Source organism: Mya arenaria, chromosome 6, assembly GCF_026914265.1.
Source record: "Mya arenaria isolate MELC-2E11 chromosome 6, ASM2691426v1".
Classification (NCBI taxonomy): domain Eukaryota; kingdom Metazoa; phylum Mollusca; class Bivalvia; order Myida; family Myidae; genus Mya; species Mya arenaria.
The window spans coordinates 42,826,352-42,852,434 of record NC_069127.1 but is presented as its reverse complement, the minus strand read 5'-3'; the positions used below and the strand labels follow the sequence as shown (position 1 = coordinate 42,852,434).

The window sequence follows — 26,083 nt, the reverse complement described above, 5'->3', positions numbered from 1 at the left end:
TTATTCAGACAGGACCCTGGAATCTAAGTAAGTTTTCATTGACAGAGCATTGAGTAGAATTCTTCGGTTTAAATATAGGGCATTGAAAAATGGCAGTGGAAACCATTCTTACACGACATACCAGTAGAATAAAATCATTTGAACATAATTTCCTGTACAGATTTTGCCTTAAGGCTATTCCTGTACTTGTCATCCAGTACTTACATGTATATTCAGAGTTAATGCTTACTGTTCTGTATATACCAATGGTAAGTGACTTTTTTCTGAAGTAGTAAAAACTTATAACTTGAATAGTTGAACCGTGAATAAAAAACACATTCGTTTCCCCAAGCTTATTCCATGGTACAAACAACATTGTACCATTTTAATAGACACATGATACTTCAGAAATAATAGGATCATTGATCTGTGACTTGAATTTTTTTTAAATAACTTTATTTGTACCAGCATGGGAAAACCCAGTTATGTGAAATCTAGTATACATCTATTCCTGCATGTGTTGGAGGTATTTCTAGCACATTTATAGTTTGTTATGTCATAGATTTGTTATGCATGTCAAGTGTATTAACAAAAGTTTATTTCATTAGAAGAAATAAATATATCTTTATTTATAAGTATATGCAATAAATATTGACATGTGAATTGTGCCATGTACATTATAAACACCCATTCAGATTACCATTTAAAAGCCTGGCCCCAATATCATGAAAAGACTTAAGTCAAATCTCAATCTTAACTCATTTTTCCACATATCATCAATATGATTTTTAATAATTTATGATGTTATGTGGCAAAATGAGTCAAGACTGAGATTGAGATTTGACTTGAGTAAGTTTGTGATATTGGAGCCTGATTTTACTGTCATAGAGTGTTGAATGTTAAAACAATGGATACGTTATGTTTCTACTTCAGACTGCTTTCACTTTATGTACCGTTTACTTTTAGTATGCTTTAACTGTATAATTATTTCTTTTGTTTTTCTTCAGATATTCTTCATGTTGAAAATGACAGTTTTAAAGCAGGGGAATATGTTATAGGATGTTTTATTTGAATGCTTTTAAAGAAGCGTTTAAGACCTTTAGTTATGTTATTTCACTATTCATATTATCAAACCTTAATTCACCCCTTAAATGCCCCATTCCAGGTTATCATTTTAGTATTAACATTTAGTGTCGGTAGATCTAGGAAGTTTTTAGCCAATAATCAAAAACATAACTTTAGCTAACCTTTAGATTTAACATTGCACTTGCCACAGTTGTTGTTGATTTTGAAGCTGTATCTCATACATCTTGTATCTTAGATGTCTATTGTTTTCTATTATGATTTATTTATATATTGGTATATGAAATAGTAGTGTTGTGATTATGTACCAATATGGTACATGTTTATTGTCCACATTTGTATTTTTATATTCAGTGTTAATATATTATTGCATTATATTATTATGTGGTCCACTGTCTTTTTTTTTATATTCTGTGTATATATATTATTGCAATACATGTATATTATTCTGTGTACCATGTTGTTACAGTTTCAAATGTCAATACCTTGGCGATCCTGTTTTGTTCATTTCTGATCCATCTCTACTCAACCACATTAGGAGCTCTGTGGGGGCCTCATTAAAACAACATTAGGAGCTCTGTGTGGGCCTCATTAAAACAACATTAGGAGCTCTGTGGGGGCCTCATTAAAACAACATTAGGAGCTCTGTGGGGGCCTCATTAAAACAACATTAGGAGCTCTGTGGGGGCCTCATTAAAACAACATTAGGAGCTCTGTGTGGGCCTCATTAAAACAACATTAGGAGCTCTGTGGGGGCCTCATTAAAACAACATTAGGAGCTCTGTGTGGGCCTCATTAAAACAACATTAGGAGCTCTGTGGGGGCCTCACCCTTTGTCCAACCCATTCTTTGACAGGAGGTCTGTAGACCTATCTTTTGTGGGATGCGGAGCTCTTTGAACACATGCCATCAGTCTATTCTCTATCATTTGTTCCTCATTGTACCCATTTGCACAGGTCAGCGTGCCTTTTAATGTCAACTGATACTATGTGCCAATTTTATGCGATCCCATTTGTGTCAATTTAAGGTTTGCTAATATGAATATTGAAATAACAGTTTTGAACACTTTTGTTGTGTTTTTAAGTACAACACCCTATGACATATTAACAATGATTGTTTGTACTTCTTCCTTGGCAAAGAAATGTTATGTGTATAGTGTCTTGCTGTTAAGTTTTCAAAAATGTGCTTTGTATTGCTGTTGAATGAAATATATAAGAAGCTACTATTTGTCTTTATGTGAAGCCCATGAACTTGAATGCTCACACCCCTATGCCATGGCTCTTCAGTGACAGTTAACTTAACACCATTAGATGTCTAGAACTGAATGGCGATGGGCAGTTTGTGATCACCCGTGTTCAAACTAAAAAAATATGCTTGTTTGTCTCTCAGTCTGTTTAATATTCAACCACTATATGTATTGTAATAGACTCAACAAAACTAAATAAGGGTCATTTATTTCAACTTTTCATGTTTTTGTGTTGCCTGCATAGCATTGCAAACACAAACAGATTTATTTTTGTGTTAAACATTTGGACTTATTGTCCTGAATGTTCCTCCTCTACTTTTGTGTCATTGTCACACTTGCGTTTATGATCAATTTCTTTAGAACAATTTGTTTTGAAATCATGTAATTTTATACACATGGTTAGTAGATGACCCATATCAATTTTTGGGTATTGGTCAAAGTCATAGTGACCTATATTAGAAAAACAAGATCAATAACTTGTGAATGCCATGTTGTATTCCTCAAACTTTGGGATACACATTTGTCATCCCCTACTGAGGGTCAGTTAGGTCCAGGTCATGCAGAGCTTTTTCAGGAAAACCAATTTTGGCTTTAAGGTCCTGAAACATAACAAGAAATTGATAACAACCAGTTGGTGACCACTATTGATTCTGAGGTCAAATTTGCTTTTGAAAACATTTTGCACTTCCAACAACCACACATCCAATTTGCAGAATTCTGGTATCACAGCCAGATTTCATTTCAACTCACACATTCACCCAAGTTGGTTTATCTCCATATTTTGGGGCAACCTTTCCAGTCGACTTTGTCAGAAGTTATTTGTCAAGATCACACTTACAGGTCAATTATTATTCTATGTCCACTTCTAAACATATCACTAATGGTGAATAGAGTTAACAAATATCACAAAAAAGTTGTTTCTTAATCTCAAATTGTTTTACCATATAACCACAAAGAAAGATTCACATAGGTGTTAGTTTATAGTTTTTATACGCCCATCTTACGATGGCCGTATTATGGGAACACCCATGGCGGGCGGGCGGCTCCACAATGTTGTCCGCTCTCTAACTTGAACATTTCTCATCCAATTTCCACCAAACTTCATGAAAGTGTTTGTTGGTGAAATATCTAGGTCAAGTTCGATAACCAGCCAAATCGCTTTAGGCACTCCAGAGTTATGGCCCCCTGAATTTGTCAAAATTGGCCATTTTAGCTTTGTCCGCTCTCTAACTTGATCATTTCTCATCCAATTTACACCAAACGTCATGAAAGTGTTTGTTGGTGAAATATCTCAGTCAAGTTCAATAAACAGCCAAATCGCTTTAGGCACTCCAGAGTTATGGCCCCCTGAATTTGTCAAAATTGTCCATTTTAGCTTTGTCCGCTCTCTAACTTGAACATTTCTCATCCAATTTCCACCAAACTTCATGAAAGTGTTTGTTGGTGAAATATCTAGGTCAAGTTCGATAACCAGCCTAATCGCTTTAGGCACTCCAGAGTTATGGCCCCCTGAATTTATCAAAATTGGCCATTTTAGCTTTGTCTACTCTCAAACTTGAACAGTTTTTATCCGAATTTCACCAAACTTGCTACTATAAATGTTTGTTGGTATATATTCTTGGCAAAGTTCTATAACCAGCCAGGCTCTTCAGGACTATGGCCCTTGAATTGGTCAAAATTTGCCATTTTTGCTTTGTCCACTGTCTAATTTGAACAGTTATCATCTGATCTTCACCAAACTTGCTGAAAATATTTGTTGGTAAAATAAATCGGTCAAGTATGATAATCAGCCAAATGCCCCGAAGCACTTCAGGATTACTGCCCTTGCCATTTAAGCTTTGTCTACTCTCTAACTTGAACAATTCTCATCTGACCTTCACCAAACTTGCTGAAAATGTTTGTAGCTATAAAATCTTTACCAAGAATGTTTGCCGGTATACATTTTAGCACCTTTTGACTCGAAACCCTCGAATTAAAATAAAAAATTTCTACTGTTAATGCCATATTGTGCCAAATCATTTGCTTCTTGAAAAGCTTGCTTCTCAAAGGGCCAATGTGACAGTAAGTTGTCTTAGAATCCAAGAAATTATTGATGGGCGTATTTTGTGAGTGTCACTCTTGTTAAAATTAAAATATTCTCATAGATTTGTTGATAAAATTGATGGTCAGCATTCTTAAGAAGGAAATTCTAAAATTTGAGTCTGATGTACTTGTTTGAGTAGTTACTTTAATCCATTTTTCTCTAGAATTACTTAAGAAATGGAAGTTTGAAGACAAAGATATGGATGAGGATGCCAACATCTTTCATGAGAATGCATTACTTATAACTTAACCTGAGCCTTGTGACAAGGCACACCAAAATATTAGCTTTCCCAGAAACATAAAACCCCAACCTATGAAGGCAATATACAGAAACTCCTTTGTTCCATTTCAAAAAGGGAACAGACCAATTTGCAAGTGTCATCCTGGCATTGGATGTATGTTCATATGGAATAGCCCTGAGGCATTCTAGTTCTGTTAAAAAAAAATGTGTGGATTAAAAAAGCTTTAAACCGAAGATTAATTTTATGCCATTCCCAAATACACAAACAATGTAACATGAATGGAAACGAAATGTCACCTAAACCACACAATCTGTTTTTAGACCCAATGCAAGGTGCCTCCTAAGCAAGGCCCTTTTTGACCTAAAGAACAGAATTTCACAACAACTGATGAGAATAAACAAGGATACATTTCTTCAACTAAAATGAATGAGAAATATGCAGTTGTCCAAATCGTTTTATTACGAAATTATTTCATACATTCATGCTAAAATATCAAACAAACTAGAACAATAAATACACTGATGGGAATTATTTGAAATTAAAACAAAGGTCATTATAAGTATCTTCCATGGCCAAGAGTGTAAGATAGGTTCATTCCGACCCGATCGTAGGGTGTTTTGCTGAAACTAGGTTTACCGAGTTTCCGCAAAATACCCTACGCGAGGGTCAGGATGAACCTATCTTTCACGAGCGGCTATGGTAGATGCTTTTTCTCCCACCTCAGTTAAACAAAAATAAGTAAAAATGTATTTTTTTGCTGAAACTCTTTCGTGCTTAGTGAAAAAAATTGCGTACACATATGCGATAATTCGTGGTTGTCATGGATATTTGCGCAGTGATTCAGAGTATGTAAATGGTCTGATCGGTCTTTAAATAGTTCTAAGAAGAGTGAAGCATTATTTCTTGAAAGGTGCGTGAAAACTGTTTTCTGGAGACATTTGAAGCGAGAAAATATTAACTAGTGTTCTAAATATTGCCACAAGACAAGATTTCCATGATGCCCTACAGACGACAGTCTTCAACAAGGGAGGTAATTACAATGTGGTGACCATTAAAAGAAGTTCCATACGGGCATTTTACCTTCGCCCGTGGGCAAGATAAGAATTTTTAGCACGGTTAAATTAATGGATCTACTTATCTGAGGTGGGAGAAAAAACATTTATCAGACTTTTCTGGGACTTTGAATATGTTTGGATTTTATTGTTTGAATTTTTTTACACTTAAGACAGATTCATAAAAATCATGAAATAAAAGTAAAATGAAATGCGATATCTCAGTATATGATACACTTGGATTGAACTAACACGAGAGGTGCACTCATAAAATACGAAAAATTATGCAATATACAAGAAATGCCTCTTAGATAAAAGACAATAAAATAATAAAACATATTTTAGCACATGTTTTACTTCTTGAAATAAACAATGCTTAATTAGTTTCAACATCCTAATGCCCATTTTCATACAAGAAACAACTAGTTAGTAAAAGTATTTCACAGAAATGCACTTTTGACTAAATTATTGCTTTGCATGTTACATGTATTGTTTAAGCATTCCAATGCATAGCTGCCATGTTGTTCGCTTACAATTGTCTCCATGAATCGTAATGTTCAATCATCATCACCTGGATTCCATTCTTATATCCTCATATTGACAAGTATTGACAATATTTTCATAAAAAACTATACAATGTTTAACACTTCAAAAATGCTACCAAATCTTTGTTTATGAATGTCCCAATTAATTCATTCTAATTAATATGTATATGAATTCATTCAATAACTGTAATATATATTTTACTGCCAAATTATGTCATCCTGGTAAAATTATTGATAACATTTTTATTTATTATTTATGACATCTTTCAACAAAATTTCAAAATGTGATTTGCGAAATAGAGCCTTTTTCTTTGTAATACAGGTAAACTCAAACATACAATGATACCTTTTAAAATATCTTTGAAAAAAAAAAGTAATGAAAGACAAGGCGATAGATAATCAGACCTAGGTCTTGTTGAAAAATTTTGAATGATTTTTTTTTTTTTTTGGGGGGGGGGGCAATTTCTTTTTAAAAAATAAATAGATATATAACACACATCACACACGATGGGAAACACGTTTCTTTTTCCTGTTACAATTAGAAACTATGACCTCATTTTGTTTGCTTATGCCACATTTACTTTAAGATCCACTTCTGATTTAACTATCTAAACATGATAGAATAAAAACATACAATTAATGTGTACGCAATTCCAGAACAATTTGAAAACCACATCAAATTCAGAAATCAACTGGTATTGACTAGTAAGAAACTAACAAAGAGATACTCTTATAAACAACTTGCATTTAGAAATTGATTATTAACTTTAAGTACTAAAGTATGTTCTCTTATATCTTTCCAATCACATACAGTGCTATGACCAGTTACATCATCACAAGGACACCACCCTGCCATTGCTAACACTCATCTCTTATTTTTCAGTTGATAAAAAGGCATAACTCAAGAAGTATAAACCGGTAAGCCAGAGTTATGTGCCTTGTTGCACATGTACATACTGTCTCTGGCAACATGTGCGGCTAATTTCATTGAAATAACTTGAACAGCTTCCGAGTTATGGCCAAAGTTTTTGCAATCCAACAACAATGAAGCCAAGGTGATCACAAAATATTTTGGCTTTCTATGTTTGCAAAAACAGATAAATCAAAATAGTTGGCACTAAATGCTAAGACATGAATGTCTACACTTTCTAATTAAGAGTAAAATCTGTAATTTAGCCAGCTGTTATCCCTGGAAAGCATGTGTATGTTCCTTGTGGCCGAGTTCTTGTGCAAATCTGAAAAACAGGAAAAATACAAAATTATACATAAACACAGAATTTAGTATAAGATGTAACATTTTCCATAAACATATAAACACCACATACACAAATACAAACTCCACAGGCAGACAACATACTCTTAAAAAAAAGATTTACTGATAAATGATGATATAGCTGCCTTGGGACGACCAGTTTTGGTCTGTATCGCCTACGTTTCTGAGCAGACATTAACGGAGCAGTTGATGCAAAGGAGTATTTCTTTTAATTTTACTGCATTTTCATGTTGGCTTTAATTAATTTAACCCCCCAAAAAACATAACATGTAGCTACAGATCAAAATTTATATTAATGATTTTTTTAATAAAGAGCTATGTAGCCACAAATTCCCCACTTAAAAAAGCACCAAAATATCGCTTATATTTTTTTAGTTGTACACAAATCGTATGCCTTCTTTGTTTTCATCATTAAAGTCAAATGAGTTAAAAACCAATGGTAAACAGAAATGTACTCACGTTATCACAGTGTTGGTGAAGGGTGTAGGTCCGCAGACACAGATGAGGGGGTGGTCGTTGTCGGAGAGGGGAGGGAGATATTGTTCAACCATCTTTTTTGTTATTCGACCACGCAGGCCTGTCCAGCTATCATCAGCCTCCGAAAGACAGTTTGTGAAAGTAAACCTAGAAATGGTAAATAGAATTTGTTATTCTGAATAAGAAAGAAAGCCATTGTAGACAACATTCACTGACTTCTTCAATTGAATCCACTGGAGGATAACTGGAAAAATGTTTTGAAGCCTGTTTGTCACTGTAACAATTTTGTTCCTGATAGCCGACAATTTCAAAAACCTGGTAAATCCACAGGGGGCAGAAACAAATTATTTTCTTATATATATATATATACATATAGGCTTAAATAAACAAAAATAATTTGTTTCTGGCCCTTGTGGCTAAATCTTAACAAATCATGGATACAGTTCTGACTGTTTAAAACTGTCATGTTGCTGCGACCATTTGCTACGATATTTTAAATTGCAGTTGAAACTCCATGGTAATCATGGATGTTCATGGTTGATTATCATTTTGATTTCAAAACAATTCAGTACAAACCAAAAGGACTATTCTACAATTTAATATTATTTGTCAGGCATCTCCAAAATAAGTTGGGAGGAAATTGGTGCTGAAATCGCAACAGTGAGAGGCAGGCTTTAGATGAATATATAGGACATGCTACACTCTTAAGCTTAGTCAACCTGTGTACCATGTTTACCATGATAATATCTCGAATGGTTTGGTATAACACTCAAGAATTTGCATGTTGATGAAACCCTAGATTTACCTGTCATTGCATTCAGCTAAGGCACACAGCTGGTCATTCCATAAAATGTCTTCCTCTTTCTTGTTGAAAAACAACAACTTCACACAACTGAAAGATACAATTTATGCATGCCAGTTTGACGTATTGAAGCTCAACCCAATTTTTATAAAAGATCATTGATATTAAAGCGTAAAATTGCTTTATAATATAAAGTCATATATTTGAATGATCTTTTTGTTAATCTACAATTACCAGTAGTTACTTTAAAGGCACACAACAGAGGTTGATGCAAAATACATTTATTTTTTTTTATGTGGAAGTATGTGTAACTCATTTGAGTTTTACGAATGTTCAAAACAATACAAAAAGCATATGATTTTTGTACAAATGTGTTTTATCTGTACACAAATCAAATTCTTTTCTTCTTTTATCAATGAAGTGAAATGAATTAAACATAATAGTGCAATAAAACAATATATGCAGGCTATTTTGCACATAATGTCCGACAAAGCAAGTTATAAACTGTCTTCATTGCAAGCAATATTAACCCAAATTGATCAACTAAACCCACCATTTGGACTGTGTATTTTCCACAAGGGTGTGATATATAAGCCGCACCATGGGGGTGAAGCCAGTCCCAGCCGCAAACATGACGAGATGGGAACACTCTTGGAGTTGCGATGACTTGAATGTCCCTTGATGACTGCTTATGGGTATTCGCTCACCTAGAAATAGAATATTCACCTAAAATGATTATAGTAACTGAATACTGTCACCCATAAGAGTGGTCTGTTGGTAATGGTGTCAAAGAGTTTATGTTTTCAAGCCTTTCTAGGGGTTCCTTCTCAAGTCCTACCAGGCTAACCATCTCAAACCCTACCAGGGGTACCTTACCAAGCCCTACCAGTGGCAACATTTCAAGCCCTAACCAGGCGTACCTTCTCAAGCCCCTATCAGGCATACCTTCTTAAGCTCTACCGGGCGTACCTTCTCAAGACCTACCAGGCGTACCTTCTCAAGCCCCTACCAGGCTTACCTTCTCAAGCCCCTACCTAGCTTAGCATCTAAAGTACTACCAGGCGTACCTTCTCAAGCCCCACCCGGCATACCTTCTCAAGTCCATATCAGACATAGCTTCTTAAGTCCCTACCTGGTGTAGCTTCTCCAGCCCTACCAGGCATATCTTCTCAAGTCCCTACCAGGCGTACCTTCTCAAGCTTCTACAAGATGTACCTTCTCAAGCCCTACCAGGCGTAACTTCTCAAGCCCTAGCAGGGGTACCTTACCAAGCCCTACCAGTAGCAACATTTCAAGCCCATACCAGGTGTAGCTTCTCAAGTCCCTACCAGGTGTACCTTCTCAAGCCCCTACCAGGCGTACCTTCTCAAGCCCCTACCAGGCTTACCTTCTCAAGCCCCACCTGGCGTACCTTCTCAAGTCCCTATCAGACATAGCTTCTTAAGTCCCTACCTGGTGTAGCTTCTCAAACCCTCCAAGGCATACCTTATCAAGCCCTTAGTCAAAACATAAACCAAGAATAACACATCAGATTATTTTTTTTAAATATATAGTCTTTATATCTGCATTTTGTTAACAAAGTGTCTGAGTGATACAGACTAACTCCAGCAAAAGCAGTAAAACCCATATTTTTATTGTACAGAGGGCGACAATGTGACGGTGGGTAACAGAGCGGAGGGAGAAAGTTCAAATAAATGCCTTGTGTAGTTATGTATTATATAGAGAATTAAAGGAGAAAGGGATAATAGAATACACTTCACTGCTATTTAATAGCCATTGTTATGTAAATCCTGAGCTTCTTAGCCCACAGAATGTCAATCATTGTTCTTGAAACAGAAATAATTCTACCAATTTCAGGAAATGGAATTTCTCTAGCAAATTTCCTTTGCAGGGACTTGGTAATTTCCGAAAGATTTTTATGAATATAAAGAGTGGTGTTTCAATTAAAATTCTGCATGAAAGTAAGCTGTGCTTTAACAAAAGCAAGAGCCAAACTGTGCCAATAATTAATATTATCTGCCTTTAACAAAACAAAGATAATTAGATTGTAAATTTGATTATTATGTAACAATACAGAGAGACATGTTGTTAATTAAATAAAAAGTAACTCAACTACAGTCTTCTTGGAGATTACGTTATAGCTTCTGATGTTTTCTTGAAGTGACACTCGTATTTAAAATCAATACATACTCAAGTATAACAAACATATTTCTTGAGTAATAAACCTTAAACTTATAACTCACTAAATAATGCAATTGCCAATTAGATTGTATTAAACCGTGTATTTAATAGCTGAAAATGCACAAATATTAAATGACAGAGTAATCAACAAATGATTATTGACTTCCTTGAAGGGGATAGAGCGACCTTGTCAACCTGAGCGAACAGTCTGTTAAGGCTTGAACAGTGAGCTTGCACAGTGACATGCACTGTCCCCCTCAACGAAATTATCGTTATTTCAAAATTATTTTTCGGTCCCGATTTATTTTTCGGTCCCGATTTTATTCCTTTGTTTAACTAAATTTGTAATCTTTAATCCAAAATTGCTAATCCGAAAAATCAATCCTATTTATCAATCCTTATTTCGAACTCAATTATCTCATAGTTTTTCACGCCATGGTTCGAATGCACTTGGATTGAGGTGATAAACAGCTGAAGAAACTCAACCCAGACATATATGAACGGACTCCATCAACCTCAGACAGTATGGTTCACAAGACAAACTCAGTGTCTCATTTTGGGAGGAAGTCAAAATGAACTATTAGTGTTACAGCTTACATAAACTGTTTAACATAACCATAATGACACCTTGTATATCGTAGTGACTCTGTAGAAACAACAAATACTAATTGTTGGTTATGCAATAAGTGGTTATGGAAAAAGAAGTTAAACAATCATCAGGCTTTAAAGAGACTAAACAAAAAAAGGGATACAGGAGCACATTTTTAAAAACGTAGGAATTTAGAGAGCAAAATGAAGGGAAAGTGGGGCTCTTTACTGACCTTCAGGATGCAAATAAATGGCTACTGAACATTTTCAGCAGTACAGACTGATGTACACATAGTGTAGGGTTCTAAATAGGTTTTTGTTCAAATCTAAACACTAAACTGGACAGCTAACAAGTTGGGCTTTGTGCACCACTGAACATTTTAAACCTGACATTCGGGGCCATTTTTAGGGCATTTAAGAACAAACTTTTATTTCTCAAACTATTTTCACAAAAAGTAGTGATAGTCAGGCTTTTCCAAGAAACAAAGAAAGAGACAAACAAAAACTAAGGTTAAAAAAATAAATAATAAAAAAATTTATAACAATTTAGCTTCAGGCAAGTTTTTTTTTCACTTAATAAATATTAGGAGAGCTTATTCTTTAAATCATGTTAAATGATGTATTATCGGCTTGTTTTGACAATTCTAGGCTTGTTTTGAGGAAATACTGTACTTGCTGAATTTGGGACCATCTGGTGTCTAGTCCATTTAACCTTCATGTAGGTTGACTTTTAGGGCTTTAACACTGTAAAAACAAAATTGCTTCATTGGTCTTCTTTAATACTTAAACACTGTAATAGGCACAAGAAGTCAACACACAAACAAACTTTATATGAAAATATCTTCATTTTATTTCTGGTAATGCAATAAATTATAATTAGGTGGACAGTTGTGGTAAGATGCTGGAATAGCATGCCTGAGAACTCTGGTTCAAATCTGGGTCTGGCCCCGGAAATTCTACTGTTATATATTCTGGTATTTCCCACCTAACTGTAATAGAAAAAACTACCTCTCAATCTGGAAACTGCCTGGCCATGGGAAATAGTACGAGGATTGATGCCTTGTCAAACAGGTGAATGAAATAAACATACCCTGGGAATAGCTGAGCAAGGAAAACTACAAGGTAATCAATTCCAGGGAAAAGCTTCAATCTTCTACAGGGGGAACAAGATCCATGCTGTTCTACAGAAACCTAGTGTGAAACCTGCTAGTACCCAAACAGTAAAGCAACTTCCAAAGTACAGCCAGACACTGTGATTACTAGCGATAGCCAGAGTGTGGGGGCAAAATGCAGGCAGTTGAAAATTGAGAGGTGAACCCAAAAAATCATAATACTCTGTTTAGTTATCAACAAATATGTGGGTGACCAAAACCCTAAATCAATTTTTTACATACATAAATCAATTTTTTACATACATGTTCATTTCATCACTATTACCTGGCTTGAGAGTCCCGAGCCAGGGCGTGAGCACCCCCTGTGGGTAGACCTTGACCATGAGGTAGAGAGCCTGTCCCTGTTCCAACCGTAGGTCCTGACAGCCAGGCTGTAATGAGGGCAGTACCACTGTGTAGCTCCGCACAACTTCCACACCTAATATAGAAAATTGAAACATATTTCACTGATCCAATAATATAGCATTCAAATTTGAAAACCAGAAATGCTACAATGTAACAAAACCAGATGTTTAATTTGGGCAATCAGGAAATTGAGGCATATTACAGTTTAGAGATCTTAAATAAGCAGCAATCTTGACTTTTACCTTATTTATGCAAACCCGTAATGAGCTTGCTAATTAACAAGTTTGTTCACTACAAAAAATCAATGTTGCTCCTAACAAAGGTTATTGAGTGGAAACAGATTTTATTATTTTTAGCAACAGGGACCATGACTGGTTCAACCACAAGTGTAATCACAAAGTACATTTCCAAATAAGCTTTCCATACATCAAGTTTACAGCATTTCTAACTAAATTTATTGAGAGGAAACCAACTGTTTGACTAACATGACAATCCTGACAAGAAGTAACGAGGCGATTCAACGGCTAACGAAAACACCACAACATACCCTCCACATCGTGTTTTAGATGTACATGGTGCCCTACGGGTACAGTCATCCTGGTCCCCGGGGGAAGACACATGGTGTACAGTCGTGTGTCATGGGTGATTGACTTCACAGCCTCTAATGTACAGTCTCGGTACGCCGGGTCTGCAAGCATGAAAGTTGATCATGTGCTTCTCAAACTTGAACTGGAAAACTTTTATTCCATTACAGACCTCAATGAAGTCCCTTTAATTCCACGCACATAAGGGTTACAAGGGGTCAGGGTATCCCCTAATGACAATCACAAATAATGTGTCTGATACCTTAACTCCATTCAAGTAATGCAGTTGGCAGCAAACCTACATTTTTACCTTTACGGAAATTATCAGCCTATGTTAGCCCAACACTTCCTCATTCATTAAGATTAATCAGTAAGTAACATTAAGTAATCACTTAGCACAAGATTCAAGCACCCTCTTTCAGCAAAAGTTGGGATGAGGCTTAGCCTTTTTATATTGGGAAATACTAGCGATCTGTGGCATAAAATTGAGAGGACCAAAAAATCCAAAACTGATCATACAGGAATTATGGTTATTTTCTGAATTTTATGGCTTTCCTTTCTATGTTCTTAATTTTTCTTTTCAATTTTGCATTTTTATCAAATAACATAATTTAAATCCTTTTTTATGATGAATTTAATTTGAACAAGATATTCTCAATCTTTTTTTGCATTTTGGTAATTGGGAAGTAGCTAATTTTGGCAACACTCATATAAGGTGAGAAAGCCCTGATAGAGCAGCAGTGAGGATGTTGTCAATAGCCAATACTTACTAAAGTGGTTGTAGGAGACATAGGTGTTGTGATGATTGAGGTGTTTGCCAATGCTGGACCACTGGACATCATGCAGGGTTTTCTCAAAAACCAGCTCCACCTTCCCACTGTCTCCAGATATGTTCACTGAATTTGACATGTGCAAATGTTTTATTTGTTTTTTGTAAGTCTTAATTACTTAAAAAAAAGAAATATGTCACAATTTAGTTTGATAGCTTAACATTTTAGATCTGCAACAAAATGCAAATAATACTTAAAACTAAAATGTACTTAAATTAAAAAGTTTCTTTCAGTTCTTTCCTGCTTTTTAAATATTTCCATGTCTTTTGCTCATTCACATGAAATATAATTATATCCATTAAGACAATGTCAGATATACTTACTTTTACAATCCAAGGAAACCTCTTTTTCTAGTTCTAAAAATATAAAACATCAGTTATCAAGCAAGTGATCACTATTTAAAACTAAACAACCACTTGTGATGGAACTTAACGCTAAATTTAAATATTCTGTGGAATTTGATGTGTGCCTGTTTGGAACAACAATTATATTAAAACCAAATATCATACCAATTTTCAATATAAAGTAGCAAAACTTTGTAGTAAGTTGAGAACTTTGTCTCATTATTATACTCAAACAATAATTAAGTCAAATGTACCTTAATGTGTAAGGGGCATAACTCTTGTGTTACTGAGCCATTTACTCTCATGATCTAATTTGACAGAGACATTATACCTACAAACATTATGTCACAAAGTTTCATCATGATTTGGTGAAAAATACTTGAGTTATTGTTGGTGCAGATATAAAACTACTATTTTAATAACGCTGGAGTTATTAAAGCACTTAATTCCAAGATCAAACTCCAGACTAGTCTAGTCACTGTCACCAAGATTCATCATGAATAGATAATGAATGCTTCAGTTATTGTCAGCACAAGACATTCACCTACTGTTTTTAAATGTAAAAGGGGTATAACTCTACAGTTACCAGGGCAAATTATCCCATGATCAGATGTAACAGAGAGAGTATGTACACAGATACGTACAGGTACAGGTATGTACACCATTCTCTGAACAAGGTTTTGCTTATGATGTAATGCCACAGATGCCCACAATAATACCCAGATGTTGACTTTTCAAACCACACAGTGATGCTTTAAACAGCAAAAAAAATAATTAACACAAGCCACGCTCACAATGTCCATATATTGTTGTGTTTTTTGTTTTATTTATGTCCAATACTTATCAGACATGTACATGTATATTAATTTTATGTTAGACGAAGAACAATTTTTTTCCCCAACCTATATGCGCAGTATAGACTGATTGTTTTATATGCATGGAAGCGAGGAGAGTCCGGCCCTGTATGTCCACTATGATATCATCCTGGCTGATCTCCGGACACTTGGTGTACACGATCACGGACACAGTCTGACCACTCTGGTACCAGTCAAACCTGTAATGTACATGCCATACAGATGTCAGTCTGGACAAAATGGAGGGGTGTATCTAGGTAATATTGCATGCTACACTCCTTCAATGCCTTACCACCATGTACTAAACCAAATCTGTACCATTTTGTGCAATACTCTCCTAACAATTTTTCGAAAGAAGTTTCGCAAGTGCTAAGCCCATGACTGGTACTGTTTTCAGGAAAAGTTTGTATCTATGACCTAGCGTATGTAAAACATGGAAGAAATCTTACACTGAAACAAACAATTATTCTTTTTTTATATGCCTAAAAAGGATATAAAATAACATGTTATTTTAGTATTTCAGAAAAGCAAGTCAATTGTATGCAAACATTATGTCATTTTTGTGTCCTGTTGGCACTGAAGTTTCATTTCCAACATGAGAAAGGGCTAAACTTTCAAAACAGTAAAAAGTATAAAATTGATATTTTCACTGTTTGAGACAGTGAAATATCAGTTTAATTTCACTGATAAATCTCTCTTAACCAAATACAAGCATATAATAAAATGATTTCTCCTTACCTAGGGGTTTGTAATGGCGGAGTTGCCGGAGCTAAAAAGCCACCTGTAATCAGAAATTAAGACAATGATAGTAACTGATGGAACAGGGAATGGATTTACATATTTAATCTGCACTCTCATAGATTGAGCATTTTGACAACATTTTTATTTTTTGTCTTTGAATGAAACAATTTTTGAGCAATGTCTGCAAACCAGTGATATAAGACTTCTAACAAAATATCAGATCACAGTTTATCATTTTACGTTTGAAAATTGAAAATTGCTTTATGGATTAAAGCATTACTAGCGCTTTATGCAAAATCAAATTTTTCAACAGTTTACCAATCAATTGAGTTTAATATGTACTATTGTGGATGATCTAATATGACTGAATTGAAGGCAATGATGCCAAAATCAGCCAATTCTGAATTCTAAACAACGAAAGTACCGAGGTAAACATCAATTAAAGAAACAAATCACATATTTGCGAGGGAGAAATACCAACACTATTCCATCATCATCTGAAACATGTATAGAACTTTATATTAACCTACCATTTGGAAGATTCTCTGATGTTTTTGAGCCTGAAATTAGCAAAAACAATCTATTTACATCATAAATCATAGTAAACACTATGAACAGAAGTAATAGCACGACCAAGCGTCTACGTCAATGGCATTATAGAATGTGACATTACATTAACACCTTAGATATAGTTTTAGACAAGTATATTCACTAGTGTTAAGAGTCAAGTGGGAAGTGTGCTAGTGCCATAAACACTGGATTTCTTAGGCAGTTATATCAACAATCTGTAATTTCAGAAGGGTCTTCCTCCAGAGCCCCACCGATGACCCTTAAACTCAAATACATGGGAAAGCTCCAGATTTGTGGCCGGCTGATAGGACACTAAATACCAGTTATCTTTAAGGGCACATAGTCTAAGGGCATCTTTTATGACAAATACATGTACTCTTAGGGCATCTTGGAAGAGCAAATACCAAGGGGGCATTTTTAAGGGCAAATACCCGTGGAGCCTTTTTAAAGGAAAATTCTTCGGGGTATCTTTAAAGGCAAATACTTTTGGGGCATCTAGAACAGCAAATAGTCTGGCAGCATCTATAAGAACAAATAAGGAATGTCTAATAAAACAGTCACAATTAAAACCATGAGGCTCACAAATATAATTGAGCATGACTATCAAGCTCAAAGTGCCTGTGACATTGCAATTAGCCGTGCAATAGAGTCAGAATCTATGATGTTGCAATTAGCCAGGACAACGGAGTCAGGAAATCAAATTGCTGTCTTGTCAGATTGTGATTTAGCGACAAGATCTTTTCTCAAAATAAGATAAGGATGGCCACATCTTTAATCACAAGGCTTTAACCTAGTGTGCTAGGGTTTTTGTTTATTGAGTTGAGAAATACTTAAATGTCAGATGTCACAGCTAAATGAAGGGCAGACCAACTAGTACTTTTATTAACACAATGGTCAAAATCAGCACAAGGTCACATTCCCGTGCCTGGTGACTAGACTTTGATTCTGGAATTTATATTGGAGGACGTGTTATAATATTTCTAAACAAAGGTGTAAGAATTTAAACTTGATCATCCAAAAGTCTAATGAATGTAAACATGGACTTGATTCTTCCATACCTTTCCTGAGCAGGGTATTTTTCAACATCTGATTTTCTACTTTGTACCTTCCCACCAGACATTTCTCCAACATGGACTCTGCATTCACCCATTTGTGGATCTTAAAAAAATTAAATCAAGGTTGACAGAATAGAAAAAAATCAACATAATCTTTGTTATCTGTTCCTTTATACAAGGAACTTGCTCATGGTTTGTAAATTGCACATTTAACAGATCTCTTTTTTACATATCAAATGAAGCGTGTTAAATCATCACGAAAAAAATAACAAACCATCACATGTCACTTTTTTGTTAAGTTGATGAAGCAATATCTAATAACACCATTGGTGATCCTAGACCAAACAACTTTTAAAAACTAAGTTTGCATTACAGGCAACAGTACCTCATCAAACAATGCTGTTGCATCCTTGCCTGCCCCCCTCATCAGCTCGTCCACTCCCCCAGGGTGAAACTCCAGGTACGAGGTCACATTGTAAACCTTCCCTGAGTAATCAAACATTTTCACAATACTTTTATGACAACTATTTCACTAATAAAAAAGAGCTGTCACAGAGACAGCGTGCTCGACTATTCTGCCGCTTTTCAATGTAAGGATTGAAATGTTTTGGCAAAATATGCATGGATCACTGTTAGATTAGATTTCAATGCAATACATGATGCGCTGAGATATTAATATAAATGTGGTTCCATGCAAATTTTTAATGAGAATTTCTAAGTCTAATAATAAAGGGCCATTATTTGCAAAATACAGTTATCTAACTTGGTTATTCAATTAAATTGGGTGGTTGAATACCATTGTATAAAGTCTCAATGCAATACATCAAGTAGTTGTTGAGATATTATCCTATGTGTGCTAACATGCAAGACCTTAACCAGAAATTCTAAGTCGCATAATAAAGGGGCAAAAATTATATATTATAAAAGATAGAGTTATCTTACTTGATTAAATAAGGTTAAATATATGGGAGCCTGTGTGTAAAGTTTCAATGCAATACATGATGTATACGCTTAGGTATTGACTTAAAAGTGGTTACATGCAAAACCTTAAACAGAATTTCTATGTCGAATAAAAAAGGTGCCATTATTTTAATTTAATGCAAACTGGAGTTATCTTACTTGGTTATTTAAGTAGATTGGATGGTTGAGTACCATTGTATAAAGTCTCAATGCAATCCATCAAGTAATTGCTGAGATATTAACCTATGTGTGCTTACATGCAAAACCTTAACCAGAATGTCTAAGTCAAATAATAAAGGCCCATAATTTGCATTATATTCAAAAAAAGTGTTATCTGGGAATACATATCTAATGTTTCAATGCAATACATGATATATTTGCTGAGATATTGACTTAAATGTGGTTTCATGCAAAACCTTAACCAGAATTTCTAAGTCGAATAATAAAGGGCAATTATTTTGCATTAAATGCAAACTAGAGTTATCTAACTTGGTTAATTAAGTAGGTTGGATGGTTGACTACCATTGTATAAAGTCTCAATGCAATACCTCAAGTAGTTGCTGAGATATTAACCTATGTGTGCTTACATGCAAAACCTTAACCAGAATTTCTAAGTTGAATAATTAAGGGCAATTATTTGCATTAAATGCAAACTAGAGTTATCTAACTTGGTTAATTTAATAGGTTGGATGGTTGAGTACCATTGTATTAAGTATCAATGCAACACCTCACATAGTTGCTGAGATTTTAACCTATGTGTGCTTACACGCAAAACCTTAACCAGAATTTGTAAGTCGAATAATAAAGGCCTATTATTTGCATTATATTCAAATAATTGTTATCTAACTTCATTAATTCAGTATGTAAGATAGTTGGGAATACATATCTAAAGTTTCAATGCAATAACTGATGTATTTACTGAGATAATGACTTAAAGGTGCTTACATGCAAAACCTTAACCAAGGTGTGACGCCAATGCCGACGCCGATGCCAGGGTGAGTAGTATAGCTCTCCGTATTCTTTGAATAGTCGAGCTAAAAAAGGCTATGCTCCTTATGATCTTTTTTGGTAAATTGTTATTTGATAAAATCCACCTTGTATGAGCTTTTGTAAGATTACCAGACTCAAGTCATTAATGTTAACAAATTTACAAATTTAGAGTATTGTACATGCAGCCTACTTTAAGTCATCTTGTGCATGCTTAACTGGTTGCAGTGACATGCCTTTTATTAAGTCCAAGGCTTGCAGATAAATTGATAGGATATTGATTGGAGGTTGGTTGGATATTGATTGGATAATGCATGTACAACTCCTTTATAAAACAGATGGTTTTCCAAATGTGATGGTATCACGAATATCAACAAAAATCAATGCAATCTCCCTTTGTTTACCTCTGAGGGCAAGCCAACAGTCCTTCTCTGTGTTGTGTTTACCCAGCTCTTCTGGGGTTACATCTAGTCGGCGCCCACCAACTCCAGTCAGGTCTTTACCACTCCGGCCAAGCCGGATCCAGTCCATCAGGGAGTGGCCAGGCTTCAACTGTACCTAGCATATAAATTTATATTGTAATAAGGCTTACAAAAAACACTTCCGGTTCCCATTATCCGACCCTACCTACGGAACAGTTGCTTTTTTTGTGTGTGTTGGTAAAAGAATAAAATAAAAGTGTTTGTTTAAATATGTAGTTTTAAACCTTTAAAGCTTTATACGGAAAAATGCCTACCTACCCTACCTGATTTTGAAAAGATTTTTCTCATTGGTCAAGGGGCAATACTTACTAAAATATCATAGCCTGAGCTCTGGAACTGGCTACTTCTATAGTGATTATCCTTGTAAACATTTGAACATACATTCATAAGTATTCAGTTTAGAGTGTTTTTGAATGGCCAACATTCAAAATTATCTCTGACATCCATGACCTGTTACCAGTTGTCAACTGAAGGCTGCTTACTCATCCAACCAGTAAACACATTCAACAAGAACAAGAGACAGGCACTAGTTACGGTGAAGCCCAACAATACATCACTGACAGCTCCCATCACCAGACAAATTTGTCTGGAATTTGGCGTACTGTAACATTCAGTGTTCTGTAACATTCATCCGCTCTTACATCTTAAGAAGACCTAGACATAGCGATAAATCCTTCCTAGTGTGACAAAATATCCCTCTGTAATGTCATTAGGCAGGAAACGTATTTCCTAGATTAAACCCCAAATACAGCTTAATCCGGCCATTCTAACCCACAATCAAATTCTGTCTACAATGGAATTAGTCTTTATTAAACGGAAAATGAGGGTGGAAAGAGATCTTAGACTCTTACAAAATGGCCAATGTCTAACAAATTGAAAAGAATTACTTGCTGTTGCGAAAAACATCAAGAGAATGTATGTATACATTATCCTTTCAAATGGTCACAATATTGGACAGATATGTGGTGGTGGAATGTTTGAGGTGCAAATAAAAATTAAAATTACATGGTACCCTATTGTTAGCATCAACTCCAAACTTAACACTTTCTTTTGGCCTCTTATAATGTATACCAGCTGCGCAGGTCTGTATTCACCCACATCTTTAGTCAGAAGTCTCATAAGTTTCATAATACAGTCGAAACCCGTTGTTTTATAATCAAAAGCAGATGCCTCCCTCTATGGTTGTCTGAGTTTTACGACATTTGACATTGGGAAATAGAACAAGAGGCCCAAAAGGGCCTATGCTCTACTGGCATACTTTTCAATTCAGAGCATGTACATATGAGTAATAGGCAACAAATATATAGTTGCATGAACTATTTTAATATATGCCAAGTATAAGTAATCTGAGGGTAAAAAATATTTGTTTTCAAAACTGTACTCATGGTCAAAATTTCATTTCTGTAGCTTTAAAAATAAATAAGAGGACCCTGAAGACCCTGTATCGCTCACCTGATCCAATTCAAGTGTGAAATAAGTGTTTTCAGGACGATGGCAATTGTGACTGGGGGGGGGGGGAATAAGTGTTTTTCAGGGTGATGAAAAGTGCAAAGAGAGGGGACTTAATTACAACAAATTTAGGACTAGTTTTCAATGCTACATGTTAAATATTTGTTAAATATTATAGTTGAGGGATTACCGTTTTAGAGAATTTGAAATGTCAGTCTTGTGGTCTGCTACCTTTGGAAAGGATGCATACCTGTCTTTGTACATTTTTAAATTCTGTTCTTGTTATGGTTGGAGTATAAACATGAAAATTGTTTCATTTAATTCAGAATGTATTTTAGCAGTGTGATTGAAAAATATATTACTTAGATCCTTTACAGTGATTTTTTTAATATGACGGATGACCCAGTTGCAAACCTCACCTTGCTGTAATAAGTACATTCTGACCAGGTTTCATATAAATAAAGTAAAAAATATGGCCTCAACAGTGTTTTAACAATGTTTTCTATGATTTGACTTCATGACCTAGTTTTTGAACTCAGGTTTCCCAGTTTCAAACTTGACATAGACTTCATAACCACAAACATTCTGACATAGTTTCATGGTGATCAAAGAGAGAATTTAACCTCTACATTGTTTACAAAGTTTTTCTATGATTTGACCTAGTGGCCTGGTTTTTGACCTCTGATTACCCAGTTTCAAACTCTACCTAAAGATCATCAAGAATAACATTCTGATCAAATTATATGAACATCTGGTCATAAATGTGGCCTCTAGAGTGTTAACTTGCTTTTCCTATTATTTGACCTGGTTACCTAGTTTTTGACCGCACAAGACCCAGATTCGAACTTGGCCTAGAGCTAATTAATATAAACATTCTGACTAAGTTTCTTGAACATACATCATAAATGTGACCTCCAGAGTGCTAACAAGATTTTTCTATGATTTGACCCAATGACCTAGTTTTTGACCACACATGACCCGGATTCAAACTTGACTTAGAGATTAATATAAACATTCTGAACAACTTTCATGAAGACACAGTCATAAATGTGACCTCTAGAGTGTTAACAAGCTTTTCCTTCAATTTGACCTGGTGACCCAAGTTTTTGACCGCACATGACCCAGATTCGAATATATTCATATTAACATTCTGACCAAGCTTCCTAAAGATACAGTCATAAATGTGACCTCTATAGTGTTAACAAGCTTTTCCTTTAATTTGACCTGCTGACCTAGTTTTTAACCCAAGATGACCTAATATCGAACTCGTCCAAGATTTTATTAAGGGTAACATTCTGACAAAGATCGTGCCCAAATTGTGACCTCTAGAGTGTTAACAGTCAATTTTTTTACGACGGACAACTACGACGGACACAAGGCGATCACAATAGCTCACCTTGAGCACTTCGTGCTCAGGTGAGCTAAAAAAACTGGTCAAAAGGTCAAAGACAAGGACATCTGAGGACAACATTGATGCTTCTTTGCAAAACTGTACACATGGTCAAAATTTCATTGCTGTAGCTTTAAAAATTAAAAAGTGAAAAGGGATGGGGCCAGCTTTTGCCAAAGAGGCATAATTTCAAATGGTTTGCTAGACGGTCATCATATGAATATTGCTCCACAACAAACATCAAAGGTATGGGCCTTGTGGTTTAAAACAAGAAGATTTTGAAAATATTTCTTAAATAAGTCTCTTGTGACCCCCTGGGCAGTGCCAGTTTTGAACCATGGTAGTGGACTACTAAATCAAGCCTTGTTCAAAATAGCAAGGATCTTCATAGCTGTTTCAGACAAACCTGTGAACCCGGGGGTGTGGCCAGTAATGACCCCAGGGGCATAATATGAACAAACATTCACAAGGAATTGTGACTTTACATGTCAACTTGACTAAAAAATAGACTCCGCTTATGTAGACTTGGCTAAAATCAGACTTTGCTAAAAATGCCATTTTTTATACCTTCAAGACCAATAATCTAGGCATGCATGGGCGGATCTGGCTGGTTTTTAAAAGGAACCGAGCTCTAATGGATATCTAAATACTGTTCAAGTTTCATCAAGAAACAATCAAAACTGAAGACTGTACCATGTTCACAAGCAATTGTTTACAGACGAACTGATTTTTTAATACTTTCAAGACCCATAATCCAGGCATGCATGGGCAGATCTGGCTGGTTTTCAAAAGGACCGAGTTCTAATGGATATCTAAATACTGTACAAGTTTCATCGAGATACAATCAAAACTGAAGACTGTATCATGTTCACAAGCAATTGTTTACAGACAAACTGATTTTTTATTACTTTCAAGGACCATAATCTAGGCATGCATGTTCGGATCTGGCTGGTTTTCAAAAGGAACTGAGCTCTAATGGATATCTAAATACTGTACAAGTTTCATCGAGATACAATCAAAACTGAAGACTGTATCGTGTTCACAAGCTAGTGTTTACACAATAGCATTTTTTTATACTATCAAGGGTCATAATCTAGGCATGCATAGGCGGATCTGGCTGGTTTTCGAAAGGAAGCAAGCTCTAATGCATATCTAAATACTGTACAAGTTTCATTGAGATACAATCAAAAATGAAGACTGTATCGTGTTCACAACAAATTGTTTACACAATAGCATTTTTTATACTATCAAGGGCCATAATCTAGCCATGCATGGGCGGATCTGGCTTGTTTTCGAAAGGAACCCAGCTCTAATGGATATCTAAATACTGTACAAGTTTCATCAAGATACAATCAAAACTGAAGACTGTATCGTGTTCACAAGCAATTGTTTACAGACACACAACGCACGGATGCACATACTACGTACACATTACCATCGCATAAGCTCTTCTGGCCTTTGGCCAGTAGAGCAAAAAAAAAAACATGTATGGAAAAGTATAGAATGCTTGAAACAGAAATGGCAGAAATGGCAGGACATACACAAAAAGTACCTAATCTGTTGCACTATTGAGTTTAAATGTTTTCTGAACATTTCAGTTTCTGTATGCTGCTGTAAAATTAAAACAGTGATGGATCGTCAACTAGGGACACCTGGCAAATCAAACACTGTATGTTTGCAAATGTTAAATCATGGAAACCTCACAGTGTGGCCTTGACCTCGTACCGAGCTGGTTGTGCTCTGCAAATTGTCCCAATATTGTGAACAATTGTGGCGAGATTTTTTAATATCCTTCAAGTGATTGAAGAATTATTGAGCGAACACAATTTGTGACAGACAGACAGACAGACAACTAGAGTTAAAACGATATATCTCCCCATTTAATATATATACAAATTTATTTTAGCTCGATTGTGACGAAAGCTAAGCTTATAGAATCACTCTCGAGTCTGTTTCCTGGGCAGAAACCAGTACTGTGTCCTTTTTTGAGAAGCCATATGGGGATCGTACCCACAACCTCTTGGGTGAGAGGAGGACACCTATACCACTAGACCACTCTCACCCCATTTATGGGAGAGACATAATTCTATACTCTATAGACTTTCATTAAAATCATGCAAAAAGAAATTAGTATAAATGTATTAAAGATTTTTGCACTTTCCATCTGCACCAGTCTGACCTCAGTTAAATTCCCCAAAACCAGACACAGAAATATAATGCCAAGGAAATGAATATTAACACGCTGACACTATACTGAGGGTAAAGTAAATTATATCTCTTTTCTTCATATAAAAACAATTGCAGACAAGCTCCAATTTTTACAAAGAAGATCACATTATGTTTTTAGGGCGATATTCTAAACGAATACATATGGAATCAAATTCCCTTGTGACCAACATTTTGAAATCCATTTGCGTATATAAGATGATGAAAACTATTACAAGCCTTATTCCAGAAGAGCACGACACGACAACCTATACTCTATGTCCTTATATGCAGCATTCCATTGTGAATAAACACCTAAGTGTGACCTTGACCTTAGAGGTAGGGACACAGATCTTGCAAGCGACACATTGTCTTCATATGTCAAACACGTGTGGCAAGTTATTTTAAAATATGTCCATACAAGGGAAAGTAACAGCCCGGACACGACAACCTATACTCGATGTCCTTATTTATTGCAGCATTCCATTGTGAATAAACACTAAGTGTGACCTTGACCTTAGAGGTAGGGACACAGGTCTTGCACACGACACGTCGTCTTGGTATG

The 26,083-nt window shown here is 35.4% G+C and overlaps 1 protein-coding gene across 8 annotated transcripts in view; it reads right to left on the bottom strand.

Annotated features, from left to right (window-relative positions):
* Nucleotides 1-5,070: 5,070 nt before the first annotated feature.
* Nucleotides 5,071-26,083, bottom strand: part of LOC128238201 (cytochrome b5 reductase 4-like) — a 41,973-nt gene continuing 20,960 nt past the window's right edge. For all 8 annotated transcript variants that reach the window (XM_052953839.1, XM_052953838.1, XM_052953845.1 and 5 more), the window contains 14 exons: nt 20,397-20,550; nt 18,431-18,531; nt 18,049-18,148; nt 16,951-16,980; nt 16,418-16,460; nt 15,728-15,879; nt 14,805-14,837; nt 14,422-14,547; nt 13,615-13,755; nt 12,988-13,140; nt 9,335-9,488; nt 8,785-8,871; nt 7,962-8,126; nt 5,071-7,464 (listed from right to left, as the gene is read on the bottom strand). In XM_052953839.1, the coding sequence (XP_052809799.1) occupies nt 7,413-7,464; nt 7,962-8,126; nt 8,785-8,871; nt 9,335-9,488; nt 12,988-13,140; nt 13,615-13,755; nt 14,422-14,547; nt 14,805-14,837; nt 15,728-15,879; nt 16,418-16,460; nt 16,951-16,980; nt 18,049-18,148; nt 18,431-18,531; nt 20,397-20,550 (1,491 nt within the window). In that variant the 3' untranslated portion in view covers nt 5,071-7,412. The remainder of the gene's footprint in view (nt 7,465-7,961; nt 8,127-8,784; nt 8,872-9,334; nt 9,489-12,987; nt 13,141-13,614; nt 13,756-14,421; nt 14,548-14,804; nt 14,838-15,727; nt 15,880-16,417; nt 16,461-16,950; nt 16,981-18,048; nt 18,149-18,430; nt 18,532-20,396; nt 20,551-26,083) is intronic.